Here is a 27,012-nt window from a genome sequence, read left to right as displayed (position 1 = left end):
AATGTAGACTGGCAATGGCAAGGAAAGCGTTTCTGAAGAAGAGAAATTTGTTAACATCCAGTATTGATTTAAGTGTCAGGAAATCATTTCTGAAAGTATTCGTATGGAGTGTAGCTATGTATGGAAGTGAAACATGGACGATAAATAGTTTGGACAAGAAGAGAATAGAAGCTTTCGAAATGTGGTGCTACAGAAGAATGCTGAAGATTAGATGGGTAGATCACATAACTAATGAGGAAGTATTGAATAGGATTGGGGAGAAGAGAAGTTTGTGGCACAACTTGACCAGAAGAAGGGATCGGTTGGTAGGACATGTTCTGAGGCATCAAGGGATCACCAATTTAGTATTGGAGGGCAGCGTGGAGGGTAAAAATCGTAGAGGGAGACCAAGTGATGAATACACTAAGCAGATTCAGAAGGATGTAGGTTGCAGTAGGTACTGGGAGATGAAAAAGCTTGCACAGGATAGAGTAGCATGGAGAGCTGCATCAAACCAGTCTCAGGACTGAAGACCACAACAACAACAACAACAACAAGAAAACTTCAATTTTTAGCTTCTCACTTCATAATTGTGATAAAATGTTCTCAGATTGAAAATTAGATTTGTCAACGAATCTTGAGAAAGAAGAAAATAAAGGCTACATTAAAAATACAAACAGATCTATTTAACATCCAAATAGATTCCCACTCAGATACATGTGGTGTACCTTGGTATGACTATAACAGCATTTCATTTTACAATTACTTAGTCTGCTATGAAAATTGCTTTAATAAGCAACATATATTACTGTACAGCTTAGTTACTTCCTCAACATATATGTTACATATCATTTCTCAAACATGCACATTCACAGTTACTGAGACAGTGGAAACTGAAAATATAACTCTGAGGCTCTCTTTGAGTAACTCTCTACATAGTTTAACATTCTGCAACATGTTAAAATATTGTTGCTTTCATCACTTACATCTTGAAGTTCTAACATTCTCCGCAAATCAACAGACACAATATAATTATTCTTGACTCTTCCATGAGTATTAACTGCAATGATGACAAGCTAAAACATTATTTACTTTACAATTTCATCTTATTTATGTTCTCAACCAATTACAGGGCATAAATAACATATTTAGAATGAAAGAGAGATAAGCATAAAGTCAGACAAAGTAACAAAATATTGAAAACAATACATTTTCAATAAAACATACAGAACTCTTTCAAATAAAACAGAGAAAAACTACCAAAATACATAAACACACATAAAGGACATATCATCACATCAGAAACACTGCAAAAAGAAAGTAGTGCCAGACACTGGTATAAAATAACACTTCAAAAAAAACTACTTTCATAAAAGGCTCAATTTTTCCTTTTTGAATCATGATGTCATTCAATATGTATATATTGAATCATAATGTTACCCAGAATGTATAAATCCCACTTTGAGTTATAACATTTCAACAGCAGCACTGATTTGATTGCTGTCTTTTCACATAACAAAATATTTAGAGAACAACAGTCTTTTACTAAAAGCTGCTTTGTAAAAGACTATACAGACATTTCACATCTCCTGAAGATAATGGCACATATATGCAATACATCATACAAGAAAAACACAGTATTTGTAGGACAAAATTGATACATACTGCACACTGAATATAGTTACAACAAATGTGTGCTATGTACAGAGTCACTGAGTAATGAGAACAGCACTCCCAGTAGTAAATACTCGAAGTTCTTAAGCACAGTTACATATTTCACATGACCATGTGCATCAGGAATGGGAGCATGTGAACTTATCTGCATAGTACTTTACACAATCTGGCTTTTGTACAGTCAGTCATCAGCCTTGTCACCATCAACAGGCGCTTTCCTTCTCAAATCATTCTCAGCACCTGACACTGTACCCTTGTCTTCGTCTTCTCATTTCATATCTTCAATTGGTTGGTTGGAGGTGTGTTCCTGAGTTCCTGGAATTGCATGAGGCAGTTGGGGTGATGTCCTTGAGGATGTTTGAAGATTTTTTCGAGTTTTTTCACCCTTTCACCATTACGTTATTTCCTATAAAATGGAGAAAACTAGTTTTTAACTTTGATGCCAATATTTATCTCGGTAACGCACTATACCATTATATACTGATGCCTAGTATGAAGCATTCTAAAAGACAAATATTTAAACCAGTTTTTACACACCTCTTGTGAGAACACAAAATTAAGATCACTGCTAAATTCAAATACAGTTACTTCCATTGAAGTATCAAATCACTGGGCAGGTCTTACGTGGTCCTCATATTGGAAGTTCCTGTTGTTGAACTGCACTTCATGTCTATGATAGGGATTCATGTGAAGGACATGGGTAATGTCTTTGCACCTTTGTCTCCTTGATGTAGGATCATCACCCATGACTTTGGACATTACGGAGGATGCATTAAAGACTAAAGTAGCATTTTAATAATTTTTCTATTAGATTGACCTCCAGCACAGGTGTAAAAATCCAAATTAATGTGCTTGGTTTATAACTTATAGGTCAGTGTTTGGAGTTTTAACATTCACAGTCCTTACAGTCCTTAGTTTGGGCAGCCAAGTTCCATATGTATACCAGCTACCTTGCTTCATCAATTGTGGTGATGAACTGTTAGGTGTAATCCTCCTGAGCACCATAAGGTTGAAACGGAAACTAAGTATCCATTGCTATTTCAGCCTCAAGACCATGGATCAGGAAAAATGGCATGAAACCTGTGGTGTCCTAAGATTTGCTGTGTAGTTTGTGAAAATCACAAGCATCATCATACCTGAACATCTATCTTCAATGTCAACATACATAAAGAGAATATCTGCCAACAACTTGAAATACTTTTCCACAAACATCAATCATTACACATTGTGCTCTATGCTCTATACCCCTTCTACAAGGATTCTGGCAATTTCTGGAGCTTTGGCACTCTTGATGACAGTAGTGGTTGATGTAGTCAGCGCACACTATTATCCATTTATACCCATTTGTCAACTTTGAAAACCACTCCAAAAATTCAGTTTCATTCCAGTGAAAGGGAACAACTACAAGAGGATTTGGTATCAGATGTCCTGGGGGCAACTGAGATACATGCTTCCACTGTTGACAATAAAGTGGCTTACTTAATGTCAGACAGATTGGTGGAGACCTGGTCAATGATGCCTACTTCTGATTCTGTCAAGGATATTTGCAAATCTGAGATGACATGATGGAGTATTGACAAAAATACTTCACTATGGTGGGCCATAAAGGAGTTTTGATGACAAGCAAACATTTCCATCCCAATGGACCCTAATTCCATTTATACCATGTTCCATCTAAGAATCTGAATTCTCCTGTGACAGTTTCTTCCTTCATTAAGGCATCTGTGGACTTCAGGAATGCTGGATATTCATTTTGTTTGGCTGCAATGTTTGTCAGTGCAATAATGAGTGGGTTATCATCAGCACCAGGAGATACTGTGAAGGGCAGTCGATATCCAGGTGTTTATGCCCATTTCTGTATACCGTATTTACTTGAATCCAAGCCGCACTTTTTTTCCAGTTTTTGTAATCCAGAAACCCGCCTGCGGCTTAGAATCGAGTGCAAAGTAAGCGGCAGTTCTGCAAAATGTTGGTAGGTGCCGCCACAACTAACTTCTTCCGTCGAATTATGTAGCGCTACACAGGTATGATTTGCAGGCACAAAGATAAATACTGGCGACAAAACCCCTGCGTCAGTAAATAAAAAAAAAAAAAAAAAAAAAAAAGTGGAAGACGAGCTTTTTTCACCGCCCCGAGTTTCGACCACTGCATTTTCATACATTATCCAACAAAGTAAATACAAATTCCATATTGTTCATCTTTGAATGTAGCAGCATTTCAGCGTACTACGAAAATCCGACTGGCAAGATTGTTTGTCTGAATTTTTTCCTACCTGGGACAAGAGATCATTGCTAATAAGAACTTTTATGAATTGTGAATCATATGCAGTATTCTCTTCACCATAAGAATAATATGAATATAAACATTTTGCCTTGTATTCTTTCGTGTTTGCTGCTATCTCATATAATTCCTGTCTGCCTAATAAACTACGAAACTAGAGTGAGACAACAGCAAATGCGGAATAATATACATATCATGTCATGTTTATATTGGTATTGTTCTTATGCCTAATAGTGATACAGTCAGAAATGAAGCACGGCAATTGACAAGATTTTTAAATCTAAGATGACTAATTTCTGTACAGAATGTAATGTACTAAAGAGGCGTCTGCAAAGATTTTCAACCGGAGAAAAATTTTCGCTAAACGCTCGTTCAGAACATCTTCTATCATACGCAGTCTATTATTTGGTTCTTGTTGATCATTATCAAAGAAAGCATCAGTGTAAGTAATAGCAAATAGCAAGCAGTCTCTTGCCATTGTTCCGCTAATGAGACGATTCCTCTTTTTTTTTTTTTTTTTTTAAGCGGCTGTTGCGCGCACAAAAGCAAGCTGCTGCAGGTCGTAAACACTCATTATCAGAATGCGACAAACAATGCATGACACAGTACAGTAATGCATTTTCAGCTTAGAATGACGTGAACACCTATAACGGCTCTTGCCAGATCAAAGAAAAATAAGCAATCAATTCAAACCAGACGAAGCACGTGATAAAGGAATGGTACCCGTATAAATACGGATGGAGCACCTGACGCATAGCAATTGCTACATGGTAAAGCTTAACTGCTAAGCTTAACTCGAACCAAACTACTGTAGCTGTATCGTCATTCATTCGACCTAAACTGAATTACAATGGACCAACTATGTTTTGATTTGGATGTGCGGCCTAAAACTCTTCTCTCCCTTGGAATTTCGAGTCTCGAATTTCAGGTGCGGCTTAGATTCGGGAAAATTTTTTTTCCTTGATTTCGAGTATCATTTCACAGGTGCGGCTTATATTCGAGTGTGGCTTAGATTCGAGTAAATACGGTACAACTGTGATTACGTATTCCTGAAGCTTTAGTGCACATCTTGCCAATTGTCCTGTGGATCCTTCATCCTTGTCAGCCACCATAAAAAAGGGTGCTCAGTCAGAACACTGAATGGTCTACCACATAAATAGGGGCAGAACTTACTGATTGCCCAAACAACAGATAGACACTATTTCTCTGTGAGAGTAATTCTTCTTGGAACTGGAGAGTACTCTTTCAGCACTGCATTAGAATTGTACCTTTCCCATGATCACTTAAATCATTGTGTATTCCATCTCTGTATTCACATAAAAAGGGACAGGACTTGGGAAGATTTCAGCATCTCCTCAACCATAAAGAAAATCTTTCTTGCTCCTTGCTTCAAGAATATTTGCCTTCTATCTGTAGCAGTTCTTGTAGTAGCTATGCCATACAAATGAAATCATTTATGAAGCAACAGTAGAAGCACATTGGAAGAAAGCCTCTAAAGTCACTAATATTCTGAGGAGTTCGAAAATCTGTTACTGCTCTTACTTTTTTCGATAAAGAGGAATTTCATTTTTATTAACTAGGTGCACAAAGATTTTTATTTCTTGGGTGACAAAGAGGCACATTCTCAGATTCAGATGAAGCAGTTCCATTTACACATTTCAGCACAGTTGTCAAGAGGCTTAGATACCCTTGAAATATTTCAGAAAGCAACATCTTCATCCTGGTAACAATGACATAATACATTTAGACACCAGATTGGGTTGTCCATCACGCTCTCAAAGATGGCTTGGGTGTTGCGCAGACCAAATGGCCCATCTCTGAACTCAGAGTCAGTCAGGTACTATGAAACCAGTCACTTATTGGTCAGTCACATCAACCTCAATTTGCCAGTAGCTAATCTCCATATTTATAGTGAAGAAATACACACATAAAAAGAAAGTTTTGCATCAGCCCGGTTCCCAGAACTCCTGAAGATAGACATTGACTGTGGATATTGTATCACAGACGCAGTCCCTTTGACTGTCCAAAGATGTCACTAAACCTGCCCAAAGATGTAACCAACAATCATGCGTGAGCAGCGCCTATTAGACAAAGGAGGTTCGACAGCCGATCACTTCCAGTCATTCCAGCAGGAAGGAGGTACACAGCTCATGTTGTCTGTAGCTCATCCATTGGGGGGGGGGGGTTGCTTTGGGGAAAGAGACTAAACTGCGAGGTCATCGGTCTCATCGGTTTTAGGGAAGGACGGGGAAGGAAGTCGGCCATGCCCTTTCAAAGGAACCATCCCAGCATTTGCCTGGAGCGATTTAGGGAAATCACGGAAAACCTAAATCAGGATGGCCGGACACGGGATTGAACCGTCGTCCTCCCGAATGCGAGTCCAGTGTGCTAACCACTGCGCCACCTCGCTCGGTAGCTCATCCATGCCTAGCCAGTCAATACAGTGGTTTGATCGCATCCACATTGTTACTTTGGGCCACAAAGAGCTCTCACCAAGGTAAGTGTCCACACGTCTGAGCGAACTAAAGCGATGTTGTTCAAATATGGAGGAGGTACAGGGAGATAGGAACTGTCAATGACATGCCTCGCTCAGACCGCCCAAGGGCTACTACTGCAGTGGATGACCGCTACCTATGGGTCATGGCTCGGAGGAATCCTGACAGCAATGCCACCATGTTGAATAATGCTTTTTGTGCAGCCACAGGAAGTCGTGTTATGACTCAAACTGTGCGCAATAGGCTGCATGATGCACAACTTCACTCCCCATGTCCCTGGCGGTGTCCATCTTTGCAACCATGACACCATGCAGTCATGCAGCGTGGTACAGATGGACCCAACAACATCCCAAATGGACCGCTCAGGATTGGCATCACATTCTTCTCACCGATGACTGTCGAGCTTGCCTTCAGACAGACAATCGTTGGAGACATGTTTGGAGGCAACCCGGTCAGGCTGAATGCCTTATACACACTGTCCAGCAAGTGCAGCAAGGTGAAAGTTCCATGCTGTTTTGGTGTGGCATTATGTGGGGCCAAGGTATGCCGCTGGTGGCCATGGAAGTCGCCGTAACAGCTGTATGATATGTGAATGCCATCCTCCGACCGATAGGGCAACCATATCGGCAGCATATTGGCGAGGCATTCATCTTCATCGACGACAATTTGCACCCCCATTTTGCTCATCTTGTGAATGACTTCCTTCAGGATAATGACATTGCTCGACTAGAGCAGCCGGTGTGTACAGCAATCTGGACCACCAATTCTGAAGGACTCACTGTATGGTGGTACAACATGCAATGTGTAGTTTTCATGAGGAATAAGAAGGGCAGAAATGTGGTGGTATGTTGATCTCTATTCCAATTTTCTTTGCAGGTTCCGGAACTCTCGGAATCGATGTGATACAAAACTTTCTGAGGTGTGTACTTTGCACCCTTCAGTGCAGTGCAGCCATCAGTGCAGTCCTACCCAGCAGCCATAGGGAGGCTGTTACACACACACACACATACCTCCAAGGCGATCTGTTTCACAGCAAGAGCTTTAATGATTGAAGCAGAAGCTTCTCTTAAGCTGTGTGCTGTATAATGAATTGCAAATTCGCCGTGCTTGTTGCTTTTAGAAGAAAACTGCTGTGTTTTTGCTGTTCTGACAACACCATAAATTGTCAGTGTTACATTAGTATACAGCATGGGAGGTACCAACCGCAAAAAGCCAAAGAAGACTATAGTATGGCCAGAGGAGGCAGGGTGAGAGAAGACAATAGTGAGGAGGAGGAGGAGGAGGAGGAGAAGAGGTAATATCTGCTGGGGTATTTGGTGTTCATCTGTTATACTGGAAACAACAGAATAAAGACCTACCATGAACTGACTGATTAACTTCAATAATGTCCCAAGGTCACACCAATGGATAATGATACTAGAGACCTGGACATTCACTTTGAATGACCAGGATACAGTGAGGAAGATTATGATGGACTACCGTATTGGAAGAACCAATTAGAACAGCACTTCAGAAAAAAACACCACCATTTATGGATCTGCTACATGATCTACCATGGAGGTTCGATGTAGAATCAGTGTGTCACACACTGCTGAACTGCAGATTTGCTGCCATGGTGAAACTACACAACTGAACAAACAAGAACAGACCACCATCATTTGTTCTGGCTGTAGATCCATCACAAGAAGCGAGTTTCAAGAAGGCTAAAGGAAATCTTCAAGGTGAAGAACCTCGTGGGATTTGACACCAAGATCGAGCCTCTCCCAGCAGGATTTGACATTAGACACAATGTTGTAAGTGTCAAAAATAAGGACATGTGGCAAAATATTGTTACAATTAAGCAAAATGCATTAGGTGTGCTGGCAGTCATGACAGTTGTAACTGTACGCAGAGAGAAGAAAAGCCAACATGTATTCACTGTGGGGGGTCACATATTGTGAGCTGATGTGGCTGCAAAGCCTTCAAAGCCCACAATAATGCTGGTGAAAAGAAACAAACACATTCAGAAGAAATTGCTAAGAAGAAGAGGCAGTGAAGAAGGCATAGGAAATGCACAACATTAACTCCAGAGAAGACAGTGCACTGGAAGCAGCCCATCAACCTTGTAGCCAGCTGGCACCCCCCCCCCCCCCCCCCTTTCTCCACGAGTGACAGTGGAAGGGGAGGCCAGCCCCCACAGTGTGGGGTCAGAGCAGACAGCACTGAGACACGGAGGAGATAAAGCTGCTGTAGTGACAGCAGGTAGCCCAGAATCCTAAGACCAAGAACCTGGAGTGGAGCTACTGGTTAGGATCGAAGCACTTGCCAATGCAGAAGTGATGAGACTCTACAGCTAGCTTGAGAAGAGATTTTTGAACAGGATTGAGGTGGCAATTCATGCCACAGTGAAGGCTTTGAAACAGCACAGAAGTGCACTACCAGTTCGAGCCTAGGTTTTAGCAGAGGTTTTCCTTTGGCTGTGAGGCAAATGCCGAGACTTCCATTTCTTCCACCAGCCAACAAAGGGTGTCCTCACAAAAGATAAAATAAATTGTGTCCCCACAGATGTACCAAATATTCTCTGGCCCAAACTACATTATTTTGAAAACAGGCCCCAACATCCCTATCAGCAATGGAATGAAGATGATAAAAAAAGACAGTCCAAAGTGTCAAATTCCTGACAATAGGTATATATTTTTGGTAATCAATACATAAATGCCACATGCAATCTTTCTTCTTCACGAACCTTCTGACAGCCGAATAATGTCTTGCAGAATTTTCTCCACTTCCATATGATTTATTCATCATTCAGCTGGAGCCACCATACCGAAGTACTGACTTAAGAGGGATATGATACCCAGTGTTGCAAATTGTGTTTCACATTAGATTGTTTCTTTGGTATTGCCTGTACTCCAGACCTGAATTGGTGCAGAATGGTTGATGTTTCTTAGTCATTCTGGGACCTATTGGCAGCTCATAGTAGAAAATACCTAGGGGTAGTCAGTAGTCGTATGATTCTCCATAAACGACACCGAGTTGACCTACCTTGACTGGTTTGTCTATTGCTACACACACACCCTTCACAGCAGTTGCTGCTGTCCATGGCAAATGGTGACCCAAAGTTCTCGTGGGCGAAGGTTATGACTGTCACTGACATATAGATTTCTTTTATGAGTCTGAATATCTTTCTGCACCTGACTAGAGCTTCACAGTTTAACTGTGGATCCAGGTTGTCAAGTAGAACTCTTTTCATTGATGATGGCATAAGTATGCTTTTAAAAGGCAGACAACTGGCCAGAACAATAATCATTACACGAACATTTTCTAGCAGCTTTCACAATCTGGAGCCGCAGTCTTCTACAGTCCATACCATTTATGATCCCTGCAAGAAGTTCCATCAAAGGATAACATTACAGCTATGCATTCTGGAAGAACAGAAAATATCTCAAATATCTTAAGGGTTGTGTCCCATCACAGATAGTTATTCCAGCAAAATAGGTTACTGTTGGTTGGTTGATTGGTTGATCAGGGGAAAGAGGGGGAGGGGGGGGGGGGGGAGTGCAGCGTAGTCATCGGTCTCATGATATAAGGTGGCAGAAACCAAGGGAGGAACAACACAAATGGCATAGTCCTGTCAAGGGGAAGGGAAAAGGGGGCAAACAAAGAGTGGCGGAGGGTACTTTGAGTACCTCTATTGGTTCTCCCTTCTATTCCAGTCTCTTACTGTTCATGGAAAGAAAGATTGTCAGTATGCCTCTGTGTGGGCTCTAATCTCTCTTATTTTATCCTCATGGACTCTTCGCGAGATATACGTAGGAGGGAGCAATATACTGCTTGACTCCTCGGTGAAGGTATGTTCTCGAAACTTCTACAAAATACCATACCGAGCTACTGAGCGTCTCTCTTGCAGAGTCTTCCACTGGAGTTTATCTATCATCTCTGTAACGCTTTCGCGCACTGCTCTCCGTTGGATCTTCTCTATCTTTTCTATCAACCTTATCTGGTATGGATCCCACACTGCTGAGCAGTATTCAAGCAATGGGCAAACAAGTGTACTGTAACCTACTTCCTTTGTTTTCGGACTGCATTTCCTTAGGGCTCTTCCAATGAATCTCAGTCTGGCATCTGCTTTACCGACGATTAATTTTATATGGTCATTCCATTTTAAATCACTCCTAATGCCTACTCCCAGGTAATTTATGGAATTAACTGCTTCCAGATGCTGACCTGCTATATTGTAGCTAAATGATAAAGGATCTTTCTTTCTATGTATTTGCAGCACATTACACTTGTCTATATTGAGATTCAATTGCCTTTCCCTGCACCATGCGTCAATTCGTTGCAGATCCTCCTGCATTTCAGTACAATTTTCCATTGTCACAACCTCGTGATATACTACAGGATCATCCGCAAAAAGCCTCACTGAACTTCTGATGTTATCGACAAGGTCATTTATGTATATTGTGAATAGCAATGGTCCTACGACACTCCCCTGCGGCACACCTGAAATCACTCTTACTTCGGAAGGCATCTCTCCATTGAGAATGACATGCTGCGTTCTGTTATCTAAGAACTCTTCAATCCAATCACACAATTGGTCCAATAATCTATATGCGCTTACTTTGTTCATTAAACGACTGTGGGGAACTGCACCAAATGCTTTGCGGAAGTTAAGAAACACGGCATCTACCTGGGAACCCGTGCCTATGGCCCTCCGAGTCTCGTGGATGAATAGCGCGAGCTGGCTTTCACACAATCGTCTTTTTCGAAACCCATGCTGATTCCTACAGAGTAGATTTCTAGTTTCCAGAAAAGTCATTATACTCGAATATAATACGTGTTCCAAAATTCTACAACTGATCGACGTTAGAGATATAGGTCTATAGTGCTGCACATCTGTTCGATGTCCCTTCTTGAAAATGGGGATGTCCTGTGCCCTTTACCAATCCTTTGGAACGCTATGCTCTTCTAGAGATCTGTGGTACACCGCTGCAAGAAGGGGGCAAGTTCCTTCGCGTACTCTGGGTAAAATTGAACTGGTATCCCATCAGGTCCAGCGGCCTTTCCTCTTTTGAACGATTTCAATTGTTTTTCTATCCCTCTGTCATCTATTTCGATATCTACCATTTTGTCATCTGTGCGACAATCTAGAGAAGAAACTACAGTGCAGTCTTCCTCTGTGAAACAGCTTTGGAAAAAGACATTTAGTATTTCGGCCTTTTGTCTGTCATCCTCTGTTTCAGTACCATTTTGGTCACAGAGTGTCTGGACATTTTGTTTTGATCCACCTACCGCTTTGACATAAGACCAAAATTTCTTAGGATTTTCTGCCAAGTCCGTAAATAGAACTTTACTTTCGAATTCATTGAACGCCTCTCGCATAGCCCTCCTCACACCACATTTCGCTTCGTGTAATTTTTGTTTGTCTGCAAGGCTTTGGCTATGTTTATGTTTGCTGTATGGTTCCCTTCGCTTCCGCAGCAGTTTTCTAACTGGTTGTTCAACGGTGGCTCTTTTCCACCTCTTACGATCTTGCTTGGCACATACTCATCTAATGCATATTGTATGATGTTTTTGAACTTTGTCCACTAATCCTCAACACTATCTGTACTTGAGACAAAACTTTTGTGATGAGCCGTCAAGTACTCTGAAATCTGCTTTTTCTCACTTTTGCTAAACAGAAAACTCTTCCTACCTTTTTTAATATTTATATTTATGGCTGAAATCACTGATGCAGTTACCACTTTATGATCACTGATTCCTGTTCTGCGTTAACTGTTTCAAATAGTTCTGGTCAGTTTGTCACCAGAAGGTCTAATATGTTATCGCCACGAGTTGGTTCTCTGTTTAACTGCTCAAGGTAGTTTTCAGATAATGCACTTAAAAAAATTCACTGGATTCTTTGTCCCTGCCATCCGTTATAAACGTTTGAGTCTCCCAGTCTATATCTGGTAAATTAAAATCTCCACCCATAACTATAACGTGGTGGGGAAATCTACTCTAAATATTTTCCAAATTTTCCTTCAGGTGCTCTGCCACAACAGCTGCTGAGCCATGGGGCCTAAAGAGACATCCTATTACCATGTTTGAGCCTGCTTTAATCACGACCTTCACCCAAATTATTTCACATTTCGAATCTCCATCAATGTCCTTCGATACTATTGCACTTTCTATCGCTATAAACATGCCTCCCCCTTCACTGTCCAGCCTGTCTCTGCGGTATACATTCCAATCTGAGTTTTAGAATTTCATTACTGTTTGCATCTGGTTTCAGCCAACTTTCTGTCCCTAGTACTATGTGGGTATTGTGACCATTTATTAATGAGAGCAGTTCTGGGACCTTTCTATAGACGCTCCTGCAGTTTACTATTACCACATTAATATTGTTATTCCCTGTTGCATTTTGCCTACTACAACCTTGTCGCATCTCAGGAAGCATCTTGTCAGGCCTAGGGAGGGAATTCTCTAACCTAAAAAACCCACATGTGCACGTCACATGTACTATGCTACCCTTGTAGCCACTTCCTGCGTGTAGTGCATGCCAGACCTATTCAGGGGGACCCTACATTTCTCCACCCGATAGCGGAGGTCGAGAAATTTGCACCCCAGATATCCGCAGAATCATCTGAGCCTCTAGTTTAAGCCTTCCACTCAGCTCCAAACCAGAGGATCGCAATCGGTTCTGGAAACGATGCTACAAATAGTTAGCTCAGATTCCACCCCGCAAGCGAGGCTTTCCACCTTCACCAACTCCGCCAACCGCCTGTATGAACTGAGGATGACCTCTGAACCCAGACGGCAGGAGTCATTGGTGCCGACATGAGTAACAATTTGCAGTCGGGTGCACCCAGTGCTCTCTATCGCTGCCGGCAGGGCCTCCTCCACATCTCAGATAAGACCCCCCGGCAAGCAGACAGAATGAACACTGGCCTTCTTCCCCGAACTTTCTGCTATTTCTCTAAGGGGTTCCATCACCCGCCTAACACTGGAGCTCCCAATCACTAATAACCCCCCCCCCCCTCGGTGTGCCTGCTTGGACCTTCCTGAAGGAGCGGCCACATGTCCACTCACAGGCAGAGTGGGCCATGCCATGAGGCCAGCCTCCACACACTGACCCTCCGTCTCGTGTGATGCGAACGCCGCTGAACCCGCCACTCCCCTTGGGGAGAGGGTGGCCCAACCGTGACCGGTACCCACGAAGATTTCTTGACAGCAGGGACCATGGGTGAAGCATGTAACACCTGGGGTGTATCATGTGATGCACCAGACTCCCCACTGCCGCTACACTCCGAGGCAGCAGCCTGAAGACAGCTGACCACGGCCATCAACACGTTCAGCTGTTGGCAAACAGAGGCCAGCTCCTCCTGCGTCTGTACACAGCAGTCACACATCCTATCCATCCTAAGAAATCAACAATTTACTGTAGAGAGTTAATCAACTTTTAACTAGACTGCTAATTCACTAAAGGCGGCTGATAGCTGACTAAACTGTGGTTACTAGACACTTTTTGTTGGAAACAATTAAAATAAGCACTACCTGTCTCTCAACTGTATTCAAAACAAACACGAAATCTATGGAACACTTACCAGTACTCAAAAATTAAAGCTTCCTAAAAGCAAAAACACACGGAAAAAGAAGTGACAAGTAAGAGAAACACAGTTAATACTTAAATTTACGTAGGTCGCTGTACAGCAGAGGTGAAGCCGTCGGCAGTTACGACGACACTGGCACATCTGGGACAAGAAGTTAGGAAAGCGTATTCAGTGCCAAGAGCCAAAAGGCGAGGGCAGTCTAGCAAAATATGGATCACCATGAGGGGGGGGGGGGGGGGGGGGGTGTCTCACTACTACAATGGGTGGGCCTCTTTGTGGAGTAAAAACCATGGGTCAACCTAGTATGGTCAATACAAAGACAGCAGAGGATGGTAGACTTCTATCAGGAGAGGCAGAGGGAAGAATGCCACATGGTGGGAATCTCTTTGATTACACGAAGTTTATCCAACAGGATCTAGCCACTCAAGAGTTGGCCCACAATTGAGCGAAAAGGGATTTGATGTAAAGCCTCAAATCTTCCTCCAGAGGGGAGAGAGAAAACCGGGGGTATGAACACCATTCTCCTAGGTCTACGGGGTATGAACACCATTCTCCTAGGTCTACAGAAGGCTGAAAACAAGGCAACTCGGTCTCTGAATGACTGGTGGGACACGAGTTTGCAAATAAAAATTGGGAGGAGTCCCCAAAGACCCCATTCGTGGAGCATAAGGAGGATGTGATGGTACCAAGCTGTGTCATAGGCCTTACAAAGATCAAAGAGAACTGTAAAAAGATGGCGCCACTGAGAAGAGATCTGATGAATTACAGTTTCCAATCAAAGCAGATGATTGATCAGAGACAGTCCCTCCCAAAAGCCGCACCTTAAAGGAGACAAACAGGAACCACTGAGAAGGGAAAATACCTTGGCAACAAATACAGTTGAATACCTGGAAGAGATATTGTTGCTGTGGAGGATTGAGGTGTTGAAGCAATTGGTTATGGATGAAATCATGCCCAAGGGCTGAATTGTGGGAAGAAGAGATGTCCAGAAGAAGTTCCCATTAGTAAAAAGTTCACTCTAGGATTCCACGTGACAAGGAGTACAACATAAGTGGGAAGCTCCAGCCTGCTGTTTCCTCATGAGGAAGGAGACTGTATAGGAGGCCAACACTGATGCCACCACAAAATGGGTTGCATGGTGTTCTGTGAGAACTGACAGAGCCGTACAAAGGCCACTAGGAAGGGCAAGGCTTGGAATGTAAGACTGCCACACACAACCCTGGAGTGTGCAGCGAGGAGCCCACACCCATGACGAAGGGACAGATGAACCTAAGGAGGAGACAATGCAGTCCCAACACCACCACTTGCTCTGTTTTAGTAACAGGCTTTGATGCAAAGATGTTGAAAGGCAATAGACCAGATGGGTGCCACCTAAGATGTTGCAAGGCATGACAAAGATCACAGATGGCGGCAGCAATGGCTGTACTCAACTGCAGAACTGGCCAGTGGTGAACAATGCCTGTCGAGTGGGGAAAGGCAATGCTGGCAGCACAAATTATCTTACTGGATGGATCATGAATGACTTCATCAATACAACCTAAGAAAGCAGGTGTGAACACGACCTGGGAAGTACACAGAGGCCAATCAGCATGATAGAAAGCCTATTGGGCTAACTTGGCCATTGGAATGGAGAATCAATGGAATGTGGTCAATATCACAGAGGTCATCTGTGGTGACCAGTACAAGGAAGGAAGAAGGGGAGGGGAGGAAATCGAAAGAGCAATGGTAAAAAAAAGTGCCACACATGGCACTAAAATGAGTAGGGGAACCATCATTAAGAAGGCACAGGTTGTGCTCTACAATAAGTTGGTCAACAAGGAGCCACTGCGTAGATGAAAAAGCACTGTCCTACGAAGGGTCATGGGCATTCAAATTCCCAAGGAGGAGGAAGGGAGGGGGAAGTTGCGGGAGGAGAGCAGTTAAGGCAGCAGATGTAGGCAGCAGGTCAGGAGAGAGATAGTAAGTCTGTCAAATTTCTGACGAGTCTCAGTTCTCCTCATACTCTTATCTTCTTTTCTTTCTTGTAAGCTGGGCAATCTGGTGAGTGTGGAAAATGATAGTCATGACAATTACACACATACGTGATGGAAAACAGGGGCTCCCCTCATGGAGCGGGTGTCCATATTCTCTGCATAGAGGGTCGGCCATACAGTGGGAAGACGTGCCCAAAATGGAAGCACCGAAAATACTTCATGGATGGTGGGACATATGGCTTAGCATCACAATGGTAACGCATAATCTTGATCTTCTCTGGGAGGGTATCTCCCTCAAAAGACAGAATAAAGGCGCCAGCATCAGTGGGACTGTACATACACCTTTCTGAAAATAATGAACAAAATGACCACTCAGTCATTATAGACTGGCCTGGAATTGTTCTTCAGTTTGAAGGATGAGGTCCCCATGAAAAAGGACGCACTGGACCATATTCATAGACTGGTGAGGTGTAATGGACACCGGGATGTCACCAAGATGACCACAAGCAAGAACAGCTGCAGATTTGGTGGCATAAGAAGTTTTAATCAACAGGAAACTCGACTGCATCTTACTGAGAGACTCCACTTTGTCAATCTTGTCTTCAATATTTTCCAAAAAAAAAATAATGGTGCATTGTCAATGCTAGTGCAGACCAAGTAGCAGGTAAAGTATTTCCTCCCAAGCCGGTGAGCCTGTCCCCCTTCTCCCAGGGTGTAGCGAGGGAAGGGAAAGCCGCAGGGTCACAAGAAGCAGCATTAAATGATCCATTGCCAACCAAAGAGATGGCTGTAGAAGAGCAGTCAGTTCATATGCAGAGCATCTGCCCCGATACCACTGACCCAGACACAGTAAGCGCCGTCTTGCATGACAGATACTGCCAGGAGTTCCCTTGCTTCAGTACAACACACAGCCACCCCTATGTATACATGGGGAAGGAACAGCTCATTATCAGAAGTGTGATCTCTGTGTTGTCAGGGGGTTCAGCCAGATGGGTACATAATAGCCCCGCCACATGGACTGGTTACATGTGCTGGTGACATGGGCTACAGAGGGGTATCAACACTGTAGATGTCAGTGAGTTCTTCCCCAAATGGCTCACACTATGGAGAGAAATTTTAGAAGTGAAGGCCAAACTCCAAATGATGACCAAAATGCCGAAAAGGAAGGATGAAAACAAAAAAGTAATGGGAACAAAAACCGGAAGGAATACAAGAAATCAGTTGGATAGCAGAGCTGACATAAGTAACAACACAGAGAGATGCAAGCAAGGGGCAGAGAGGAAGGAGTGAGGACAGGAAGGGAGGCAGGGAGGGAGAAGAAAATGCAGCCCAAGAAGGAAGAATGGACCACAATACCTTGCGGACTCATGTGCGCCAAGCACGAACTCATGAAAGACCCATGAGGCCCCTGGGGGGTACTGTCAGACATTTTCGATTTGCATGATGGCTTTTGTATTTTCAGTTGGTGATGAAAGTCCTCAATATCACACAAAATGATACCCCAGAATTAACTATTGCTTGCGTAGGTGGACTGTCAATAATGTGCGATTTCCCAACATCTTGCCACCTGACATTCGTGGAGAATTTTCATCTGTGACAACCTCACCTAGACAGAGAGTAGCCTGACACAGCTTTCCCAATTTTGGCAGCTGAGAACAGCTGGAACCTCATTATGATGGCCCAACTACTTCAAGCAGAATCCAGAATCTATACTTGGTTCATCATAAGAATAAACCTGATGTAAACAAACACAAATGCGATGATTGGTCAAAATCTGTAGTGCACCTACACTGGTGGTGCTATGCTCTTGAAAGGAGGTTATACTTTCATATTAAATATATTACTACTAAGCTGCATTAAATGAAACTTTAAGATATTCAAATGTATTAACAGCCATCAATGTTTTTCTTAATCATGCTTTAGCTATGTAGTTTTTATTTAAAAAATCGTGTACAGTCACAGCCTCTGCATTGTTGTGCTCTGATTGTTGCGCTGTTAATATAGCAGTATGAAAATGGTTGAGGCTGCTCCCTGTTCCGTAGTGAAATCTGCGTGTGGAACACAGTTAAAAAGTACCAAGAAATGGGTTATTCTTAATGTTCGTCATAATTTCACAGAGATAAACAACTTTGAAGTTTTCTGAGAGACTGTATTAGACACAACTGAGACAAGCGCATATTCACTATAAACAGAATTGGTAGCGTGGTGACTTGACAACTGATTGCAATTTATGGTTTGGTGGTTGAAGCCTCAGCTGTGTCAATTTTTTTTTCTTGTTCAATTTCAAATACCTACATATCGTAAATGTAAAATTCATCATTTTTTATGCCACACATGTACATATGTGTTATAGAAACATGATAAACAATCATCTTCACATCATCGAGCACTCCGTACCAATGTTGTATTTTTACATTTGCCACTGTACCATTACAATGTGAACCTAACAGAACTGATCTGGAGCCAAGTTAAAGGATTTGGCAAGAGAAACAACAAGACCATTAAGCTGCCAGACATACTGGAACTAATGCACACAGCTTTTTCACACGTTGCTGTCGAACGCTGGGGGCTATAGAAAGGCACGTCATAAAAGAGGAGGAGAAAATGTGGCGCATGGGTGGCTTCATGGATTATGTTGCTGATTGACTCATTATCAATGGAGCAGATGGCAGTTCCAGAAAAATGCATTTCTCAGATTTGGATAAGGAAAGAGCTAAGAGATTAGCAGATGACTGACTAATTAATACCTTCAGTGCCTTCAGTATTCAACAGCACACTGAAATCCCTGCAGTATGCTTTTGCATCACACATAGCTCATTCAGAAAAATTACCCTGTGCTTAAGTTAGGAATTTTCATCACTCTTGTTTGTAACCAGTCAGGGGACAACAAGAGCATTTTATGCTTTCCGTCTGATCATTTAACAAGCACGCGGTAGTGCTGGAGTTTTGCCGAATACTATTTCATTCTCTTTAAAAGTTAAACAACATTTGAAGCTATACTGTTTCTTTGCCTGTCTCTTTTTACGTCTGAACTGCAACTGCTCACATCATTGCAGGTTGGGTGGACCGCTGGTTGGCCATGGCTGTCCAAGTTTAATGCACCAGTAAAGCTGTTGTCCCACACATTACGCTCAGTCTGTGTGTGTGGCAAGGCATAAAATGTATCCTTATGATTGTACTTGACTGTACTGGTCACAGCTTGGCTTCCACTCCACATGAAATCCAACGAGATTCAAGCAAATGCAGAAGAATACATGGCTTAATGTTTACATCAGGTTTATTCTTATGGTGAACGGAGTATAGTACCAGTTATGAGAGTGAGGTCACATACAAACTAACACTTCAGACTGAAAACTGATTATTGAGTGCACATGATGATGGTGGAATTGTTTGGATATACAAAAGAGAGATTTTTAGTGCCCATAGCACAATCAGACAAAACAGCTGCCATTACAATGGCTAAACAGATTAAAATAACTCTTAACATTTTCCTTAAAGTTCAAAATGTTTCTTATGTATATTATTCTCCCACAGCTGAACGGCATTCTGACTCTACAGCAAGACAGCCCTCAGGGGAATGGCACATTGTATCACACTGTTTCCTACAGGCCTAATTGGTCTGCTTGCTCACAGATTTCTACATGACCTGGTATCCAGCACAACAATTTCTGTTTCCCCTGCTGTTGAAGTAGAGCAGTTTTCCCTGTATTCATGAGATTATTTCCTCTGTTGGGTAAATTTGTTGCAATGCTTGTAGGGCTTTATGGCACTTAGAGCAGATGATTTATTCTGTTTAGTTATTTCTTTATTTATCTGCTTAAACAGCTCACTCTAATGCCTCCAGGAGTACATACAGTTCAACACTAATAACTGTAAGCTGGTTGGGAAGTAGAAACCCAAAGACACGGTCATAGAAGACTGTCTTTTTAAGGATATCTCTTGTTTCATGTCATTTGTATATGCTATTGTAAAATTGCAGTGCTTATATAAAATATTGTAAAAACAGACATAAAAAATTATATTTTGAGTGCATTCTTTCTTGAAAGTAATTCTAAAACATTTCTGGACCTATTAATAAGATGCGTTTTTTACTCCAACCTTGGCATAATATATAAATATCTACCACTCCAGTTTCCAAAAGGTAAGCCTTTGCAGTAGCCAAAAGGGCCTAATTACTCAATGGTGTTAATGTGTATATGTTAAGATTGGCAAGCAATGGAGCAACATGCAGATGACAGGAAATATAAAATACTTTGCACGCTTGTCACACGACAAGCCTGCTGCTTCCTCCTCAGAAGGCAGCTGCATAGGAGGCTGATGCCATCGCAAAATGGGTCACAAGGTGTTCTGCAAGAACTGATGGATCTGTACAAAGGCTAACAGAAAGGGCAAGGCCCTGAATGAAATATTCCACAGACAACCATGGAGGGTGCAGAGCATAGACCACATCCGTGGCAAAGGGACACAAGAACCTAGGGAGTAGACAAAGTGTTCCCAACACACCTGGTTCCTCTACTTGATTACATAATAGGCTTTGGCAGGAAGACATTTAAAGGTAATAAGACTAATAGAGGATGGGTGCCACTTACGATGTTGCAAGGCACGACGACGATCAAAGATAGCCATGGCAATTGCTGTAACCCACCATGGAATTGACCAACTGTGAATGGGGCCTGTCAAGCGAGAAGCAGCAATGCCAGCACCACTGGTTATCTTATCAGATACATTGCGGACCACTTCATGAACACAAACTGACAAAGGAGGAGGAAACATGACCTGAGAGGTATATAAAGAGGCCAATTAGCGCAATGGAAAGCCCAGCAGGTAACCAGGCCATTGGGAGGTGGGAAGGGAAAGAGAGAATGAACGGGAAGTGGTCACTATCACAGACTTCATTCTGTGATGACCAGTGTAAAGAAGGAAGAAGGGGAGGGGAAGAGAGCGAAAGATCAATGGCATAGAAAGTGCCACATGCGGCACTAAGATGAGTAGGGGAACCATCATTAAGAAGGCACAGGTTGTGCGCTACAAAAAATTGGAAAATGAAAAGCCACTGTGTAAATGAAAAAGCATGGTCCCACAAAGGGTTGTGAGCATTAAAATCCCTGAGGAGGAGGAAGTTTCTGAAGGAGAGCAGTTAGGGCAGCAGGCTTTTGCCAGATCTGGAACTGAAAGAGTCAGTGAGCTTGGGGTGCTCAGCCTCGAGTTGTGGTAGCAGGCCTCCGGCCTGAGAGACACCAGGAGGAGGGGCCCCAGACGGAGCCCAATCACCGGTAGTTGCTGGAAGAAGGGGGACACCCCAGGCATGGGAACTGCAGGGGAGGGGGAGAGGGGAGAGGAGAGATGGATGGGACGGGTGTAAGGAAGAGGGAGGAGCGGCAAAGGATGTACCAGGGGGAAAATTAGAAGTCATCGACACAGGATGAAGTCCGTCAAATTTCTGATGAGCCTCAGTTCTCCAGGGAATCATACTCTTATCTTCTTTTCTTTCTTGTAAGCCAAACAATCTGGTGAGGGTGGAGAATGACAGTCATGACAATTAACACACATGCATGGTGGATCACAGGGGCTCCCCTCAGAGTGGGTGTACATTCACCGCATAGAGGGTTCGTCGTACACATCAGGAAGACATGTACCCGAAACTCAGTCACTGAAAGCAGTTCATGGGTGGCGAGATGTATCAATTCATGTCAAACTGTTAACACATAACCTCAACCATCTGTGGAAGGGTATCTTCCTCAAAAAACAGAATAAAGGTACCGGTATTGGTGTGATTGTGCTTACAACCTTTCTGAACATGCCAAAGAAAATAAACTCCCCATCATTGCAGATTGACTACGAGTTCCTCATAAATTTGAAGGATGAAGTTCCTATGAAAAATGACTCACTGGGTCACATTCAAAGACTGGTAATGTGTAATGGACACCGGGATGTTGCCATGGTGATCACATGCAACAACACTCGCACACTGGGTGGCATAAGAAGTTTATTGCACAGGGAACTCAACTGCATCTTACTGAGAGACTCCAATTCACCAATCTTGTCTTCGTTATTTTTCACAAAAAATAATGGCTTGGTGGCAGTGAACAATTCCTTGTCAGTGCTAGTGCAGACTATGTAGCAGGTAAAGTATTTCACCCCAAGTCAGTAAGCCTGGCCCTGCTCCCAGGGTGTAGCCAGGGAGGTAAGGCTGCTTAGTCAGAAGAAGCAGCATTAAATGATCCATTACCAATCGAAGAGCCGGCTGTAGGACAGCACCAAATGTTTTGGAGATTACTACATTTCACATGCAAAGCATCTGCCCTGATACCACCCACTCTAATTAGGGGCTCTTCCCATGGGCGACACCCAGCCACAGCAAGTGCCACCTTGCACAGCGGGTGACAATTGCTGGGAGTTACGGTGCTCCAGAACGACAAGCAACCACCCCTACACAAACATGGGGAAGTAACAGCTCAGTACCAGAAGTGCAATCCCCGTGTTGTCAGGGGGCTCAGCCAGATTGGGACATAACAGCCCCGCCACAAGGACTGGCTACATGTGCTGGTGAACTTGCAGTGGGGGAGAGGGCCTACAGCCTACAGCGAAGAAGGAACATGGGGAGGGAGGGAGGGAATGCATGTTGTAGATGCCAGGGAGTTCTCCCCCAAATGGCTCACATTATGGAGAGAAAATTTAGAAGTGGAGGTCAAACCCCAAAGGTGGACCAAAAATGCCAAAAAGAAGGGATGAAAGAGTAAAGACAAGTGGAACAAAACTGCAAGGAATACAGAAAACCAGGTGAATATCCAGGTTAACATCAGTAGGAACACTGAGAAAGGTGAAGGAGGGATAAGCAGGGAAGGAGCGAGGATTGGGGAGGGAGGGGCACAGGGAAAGAAATGCAGCTCGGGAACGAAGAATGGGTTGCAATAGCTCTGGGCCCTGTGGGCACAATGCACGGACTCAGGAAAGAACCCTCAGCCCCCAGAAGGGGTCAAGCCAAACAAATTAAAAACAGTGTGTGAATGGTTAAAAATGACACCTACAAATTTTTCAGTCAAGAAAACCTAAAACTGATTTTGGGGGTGGTGGTGCTACTTTCCTCAGAATTTGGTGGGTTACGTCAATATTGCAGCTACACATTACATTCCACAGACACGGGGAAAATGCTTGCTGAAGTATGCTGTCACTTTACAGTTATAAGTGACTGGCAGTAATGACCAGCCAGTCCCTAATTCAGGGTCTCAAGGATTGCTATTTCTGGCCCAGTTTCTTGGGGACAACCTCCTGAATTTGGTAACTGAAAGTATGAATTAGCAATGTAACAAAATGTCCCCATTTTTCTGTGAAGTAGAAACCTATCTTCCTAAAATATGTGTGAAATAAAATATAAATATCATGCAAGCAAACAAACCAAGCGTGTCACTGCTGTTTATTACAGATTTCTCATAAGTTGGAAGATTTCTGACTGGCACTATAGCTTTAGAAACAAAATACAACAAAAGGAAAGTATTCCAATTGCGGTAATTCAGATAATACACAGAACAAATTCACCTGGAATTTTAACAAAAGTGTGTTTACATTTCTCAATCTATGTCTAAATGTTAAAGAAATTGCATAAGTTATCAAATTAATTCAAGATAACCACACCTGTTGCTTGAAATAATGGCGATCTTCTTCATCCATAAGCACGAGATTCAAATAATACCGCACTGAAAATTTTTTGTTAATATATCTCATTGTAGGAGTAAGATCATAGCCGGCAAGAAATACTCTTATTGGAATGCTCTCTCCTCTTACTGGAGCTCCATCCATTATTTCATATTTTGCTATAGTTTCATTTTCTGTGACTGTGTTTGGTCCTACAACAATAATAAGAAAAGGACATAATAACTGATTAACATTTTTTATAACAACAATTTACTAACTCTAATCCACTTATTCCCACACAGAATGAAAGCAAATATTCAAATATGCCTTCAATTATGTGCATATGCAAGTACATGTCATTCCTAAATTTAAAAAAAATAAAGGTAATTAAAAATGTTGCTGCTCTACATTCAGTAATGTTAACCACTCAGACTGGAAAACAAAACTTTCAGTTTGTGTGCATACAGGTTTCGGGATCACACTGTTGATGCAGAGCACGCATCAACCTACCTCGGAATGGGCATGTCTCATGAATACTGCATATATTTCATATTTAGGTTTTATGTCACTAGTCCTCACACTGTGCTGTCTTCAAAATTGTTGTTTCTACTGAAATCATTTATATAATACTTCTACTGACACTTCAAGAATATTTAATTGAATCCACTGAATGTCAATATCACTATATTACACATAGATTGCAGATTATGGCACTTCTGGTACTTGTGATCTTCAGATTTTTATTTTGCAGGCTTTTTCCTGACAGTCTCACGATAACAGAAAAGTCTGCTTAATATCAATATATATTACATTGACAGATCTGAGACAAGGGCCAAGAGTGGATATTTATGACAATGTTTACTTACCAGATCCTGTGGTTTCCCTTTTGATTATTGCAATCTCCATATGTTTGATTTTTATGCGCACAAGCAAAAAGTATATCTTTCCCGCTATAATGTCTTTTAAATGATACCTATAAAAAAATTACAAAATAACCATTACCAACTATAAAATCATTTATTTATAGTTCAGTAATGCAGACAGTGTCAAAAACCAACATTGACAAATTTAAGTTCATTATGACTGAATACTCTTGTAAAAACAATGACATTTAGTTGCCTTTCAAACACTCTGAGATCTTTGTCAATTTAGACTTTAAATTTGATTATAGAGAAATGTTTAGTGAATTATTCTCAAAACAACTGTTGCATTTGTTGTGAATAGCCACTGCTTCTGATGTTGTAGGTGACAAATATTACATTAACAAATGTGATACATCATTTACAAAATTCGAGCTTCCTTGAAGATATAAGCAGTAAACAGTGGTCTGATTTAGATGTTGGCTTGTCCTATAAATGTACTTCAAATGCATATGGCATCAGCATGAGAATCATTGAACAGATTGGCCAAGGAGGTAGTTTACCTGTCTAGAATTGTGAACATACATTTTTTTTAATCTCTAGGTGAAGGTCATAGTTGTGAGAAGTCCCTAAAAATAGTCAGAAACCTCAAGAAGGAAACTGAGCTACTGCTCTTTTTTTAATTTAAGTACACATATTCACACAGCATTCCAAATTCACTCAGTCACTAAGCACTGTGGATATGTGGAAGAGTATGTACAAATTAGCAAGACTTTAATAACATTCTTTAATTTAAGGGGACATTGTATGTCCTATGCTGCCAATGTTAAATTACTGAATGCAAGTTTCTAGATACACTGAACTAGAATTATTACTAAAATTGTATTCTGGGGCATTTTTTTTTTTTTTTCCTCCTCCAGACACTAAATCTTTGGCACAATTTTGTAAATAGATGAATATAAAAACAAAACAACTCAGGATATATTAATTATTCTAGTTACATATGTGTTGAATCTCACATTTGGCATGCTGTGAAAATTTTGTGTCTTTACCATCAATACTTTTTTAGAAAACGGGTCATTTATTGCAAAAAATGTAGTTTAGAGATATTGAGGTTTAAAACTTTTTTTTACTACAAATTCTTATACAGACTTACATTTCTGCATCTTTTATGCACTAGAATTGCCCTGGCCCATAGTCTGTGTCTTCTTCAGTGTCACAACAGCCCAGTGTTTGTCTCCTCCTTTTCTTTCTTGCTTCTTTTGTCATTTGCTGAACAGCTAACTCTGCTTCACATACACGAAACTCATCCAGTTCCCGTAGTCCTTTAGCTGTGTTCTGTCCAAGTCTTACACCTAACTTCTCCAGAATCTTAAGTGTTTCATAGTTCCCACCATTACAAGTTATTACAGCATCAGACACTGCTAACTTTAGAGTCAAAGGCCAACAAATACATTTTTAGGCACATAGCACCACACAACATTATTGAAAGACTCATTCACATTCTGGGTCTTCCCATGTTAACACTTCTTTAGTAGCTCAGGATTTGCAAAATCTCTGTAAATATGATTGATTGCCTCCATTACTGCCAAAGGAAGAGAATGTTTATGTGTAAATTCATGCAGGATGCCAGAAAATTCAGCTTGCCTATATTTACACCAAGCGTTTGGTGGAGGTGGACACAAAGCATGACATGGCTTTTCATCAGCTGATATTCGTATTTTCAAGCACTTCAGAAGAAAATGCAGGTCTCTCATATCTGTTACCTGCACATTTGCATTTCATGAAGTTACTTTTATGCTTAGTCATTTTATTTATGTATAAAAAGCAATAGAAGCTAACTTACTGCAAAAATAGCAGATATTCACACTACTTTCAACGAAACCTAGTATCAGAAACAAAGGACTGATTTGTTTATTCGTAATGCCAACTTTTAAGATGTAGCAGTAGGCATAAAACAAAGCAATTCACAGCCTTCTAGACAGTGTAGTTCCTAAGATATGACTGCTCAACTGTGACAGTATATGCGTAGCCACGAAATTTGACAGTCTCACGTCAACATTAAAAATATTATTTGAAGATCTCACAATTGTCCGATTTTAATGTATTATATACCAAAATGCTCAGAAAAGTCGAAGTACATTATGGAATAGAAAACAGAAAATGTCAAATTTCAATGAATTTCACAGATGTCCCTTAATACGTACAACAAAAATGAATTTCCAACTACTGAAAAATTATGCTGCAAATATCAAAAACCTATTAACTTCAAATGCAGTATTGCCACACTATAATGAATATTATGTGTTTATGATTCAAATACCTAAATACAAACAAAGGAAGTAAAATTTTAATGGAGCATAATGACATTGTTGTTAAATGGATACAGGGATACTGACAAAGATAATCCAGGAATATGATGCCTCATCTGCTGTGTAAAACATGGCTAAACCAGAATATGAGGAAAAAGTTAGGCAAAGAGCAATGGTTTGGGCCGTTTTAAAGTATACCAGACTGGGCTGGAAAAATTGTCATATTAGCTGGTCGT

General features: G+C 41.7%; 1 protein-coding gene across 1 annotated transcript in view; it reads right to left on the bottom strand.

Moving 5' to 3' along the window:
• Nucleotides 1-680: 680 nt before the first annotated feature.
• Nucleotides 681-27,012, bottom strand: part of LOC126436882 (vacuolar protein sorting-associated protein 26B-like) — a 132,927-nt gene continuing 106,595 nt past the window's right edge. Inside the window, 3 exon segments of the mRNA XM_050090474.1 lie at nt 681-2,059; nt 23,605-23,816; nt 24,471-24,577. Coding sequence (XP_049946431.1) covers nt 1,922-2,059; nt 23,605-23,816; nt 24,471-24,577 — 457 coding nt within the window. The 3' untranslated portion in view covers nt 681-1,921.

Source organism: Schistocerca serialis, unplaced genomic scaffold, assembly GCF_023864345.2.
Source record: "Schistocerca serialis cubense isolate TAMUIC-IGC-003099 unplaced genomic scaffold, iqSchSeri2.2 HiC_scaffold_1251, whole genome shotgun sequence".
In the NCBI taxonomy this organism is placed as follows: domain Eukaryota; kingdom Metazoa; phylum Arthropoda; class Insecta; order Orthoptera; family Acrididae; genus Schistocerca; species Schistocerca serialis.
Note: the sequence above shows the minus strand (reverse complement) of the source record. Positions and strands in the feature narration are given on the sequence as shown.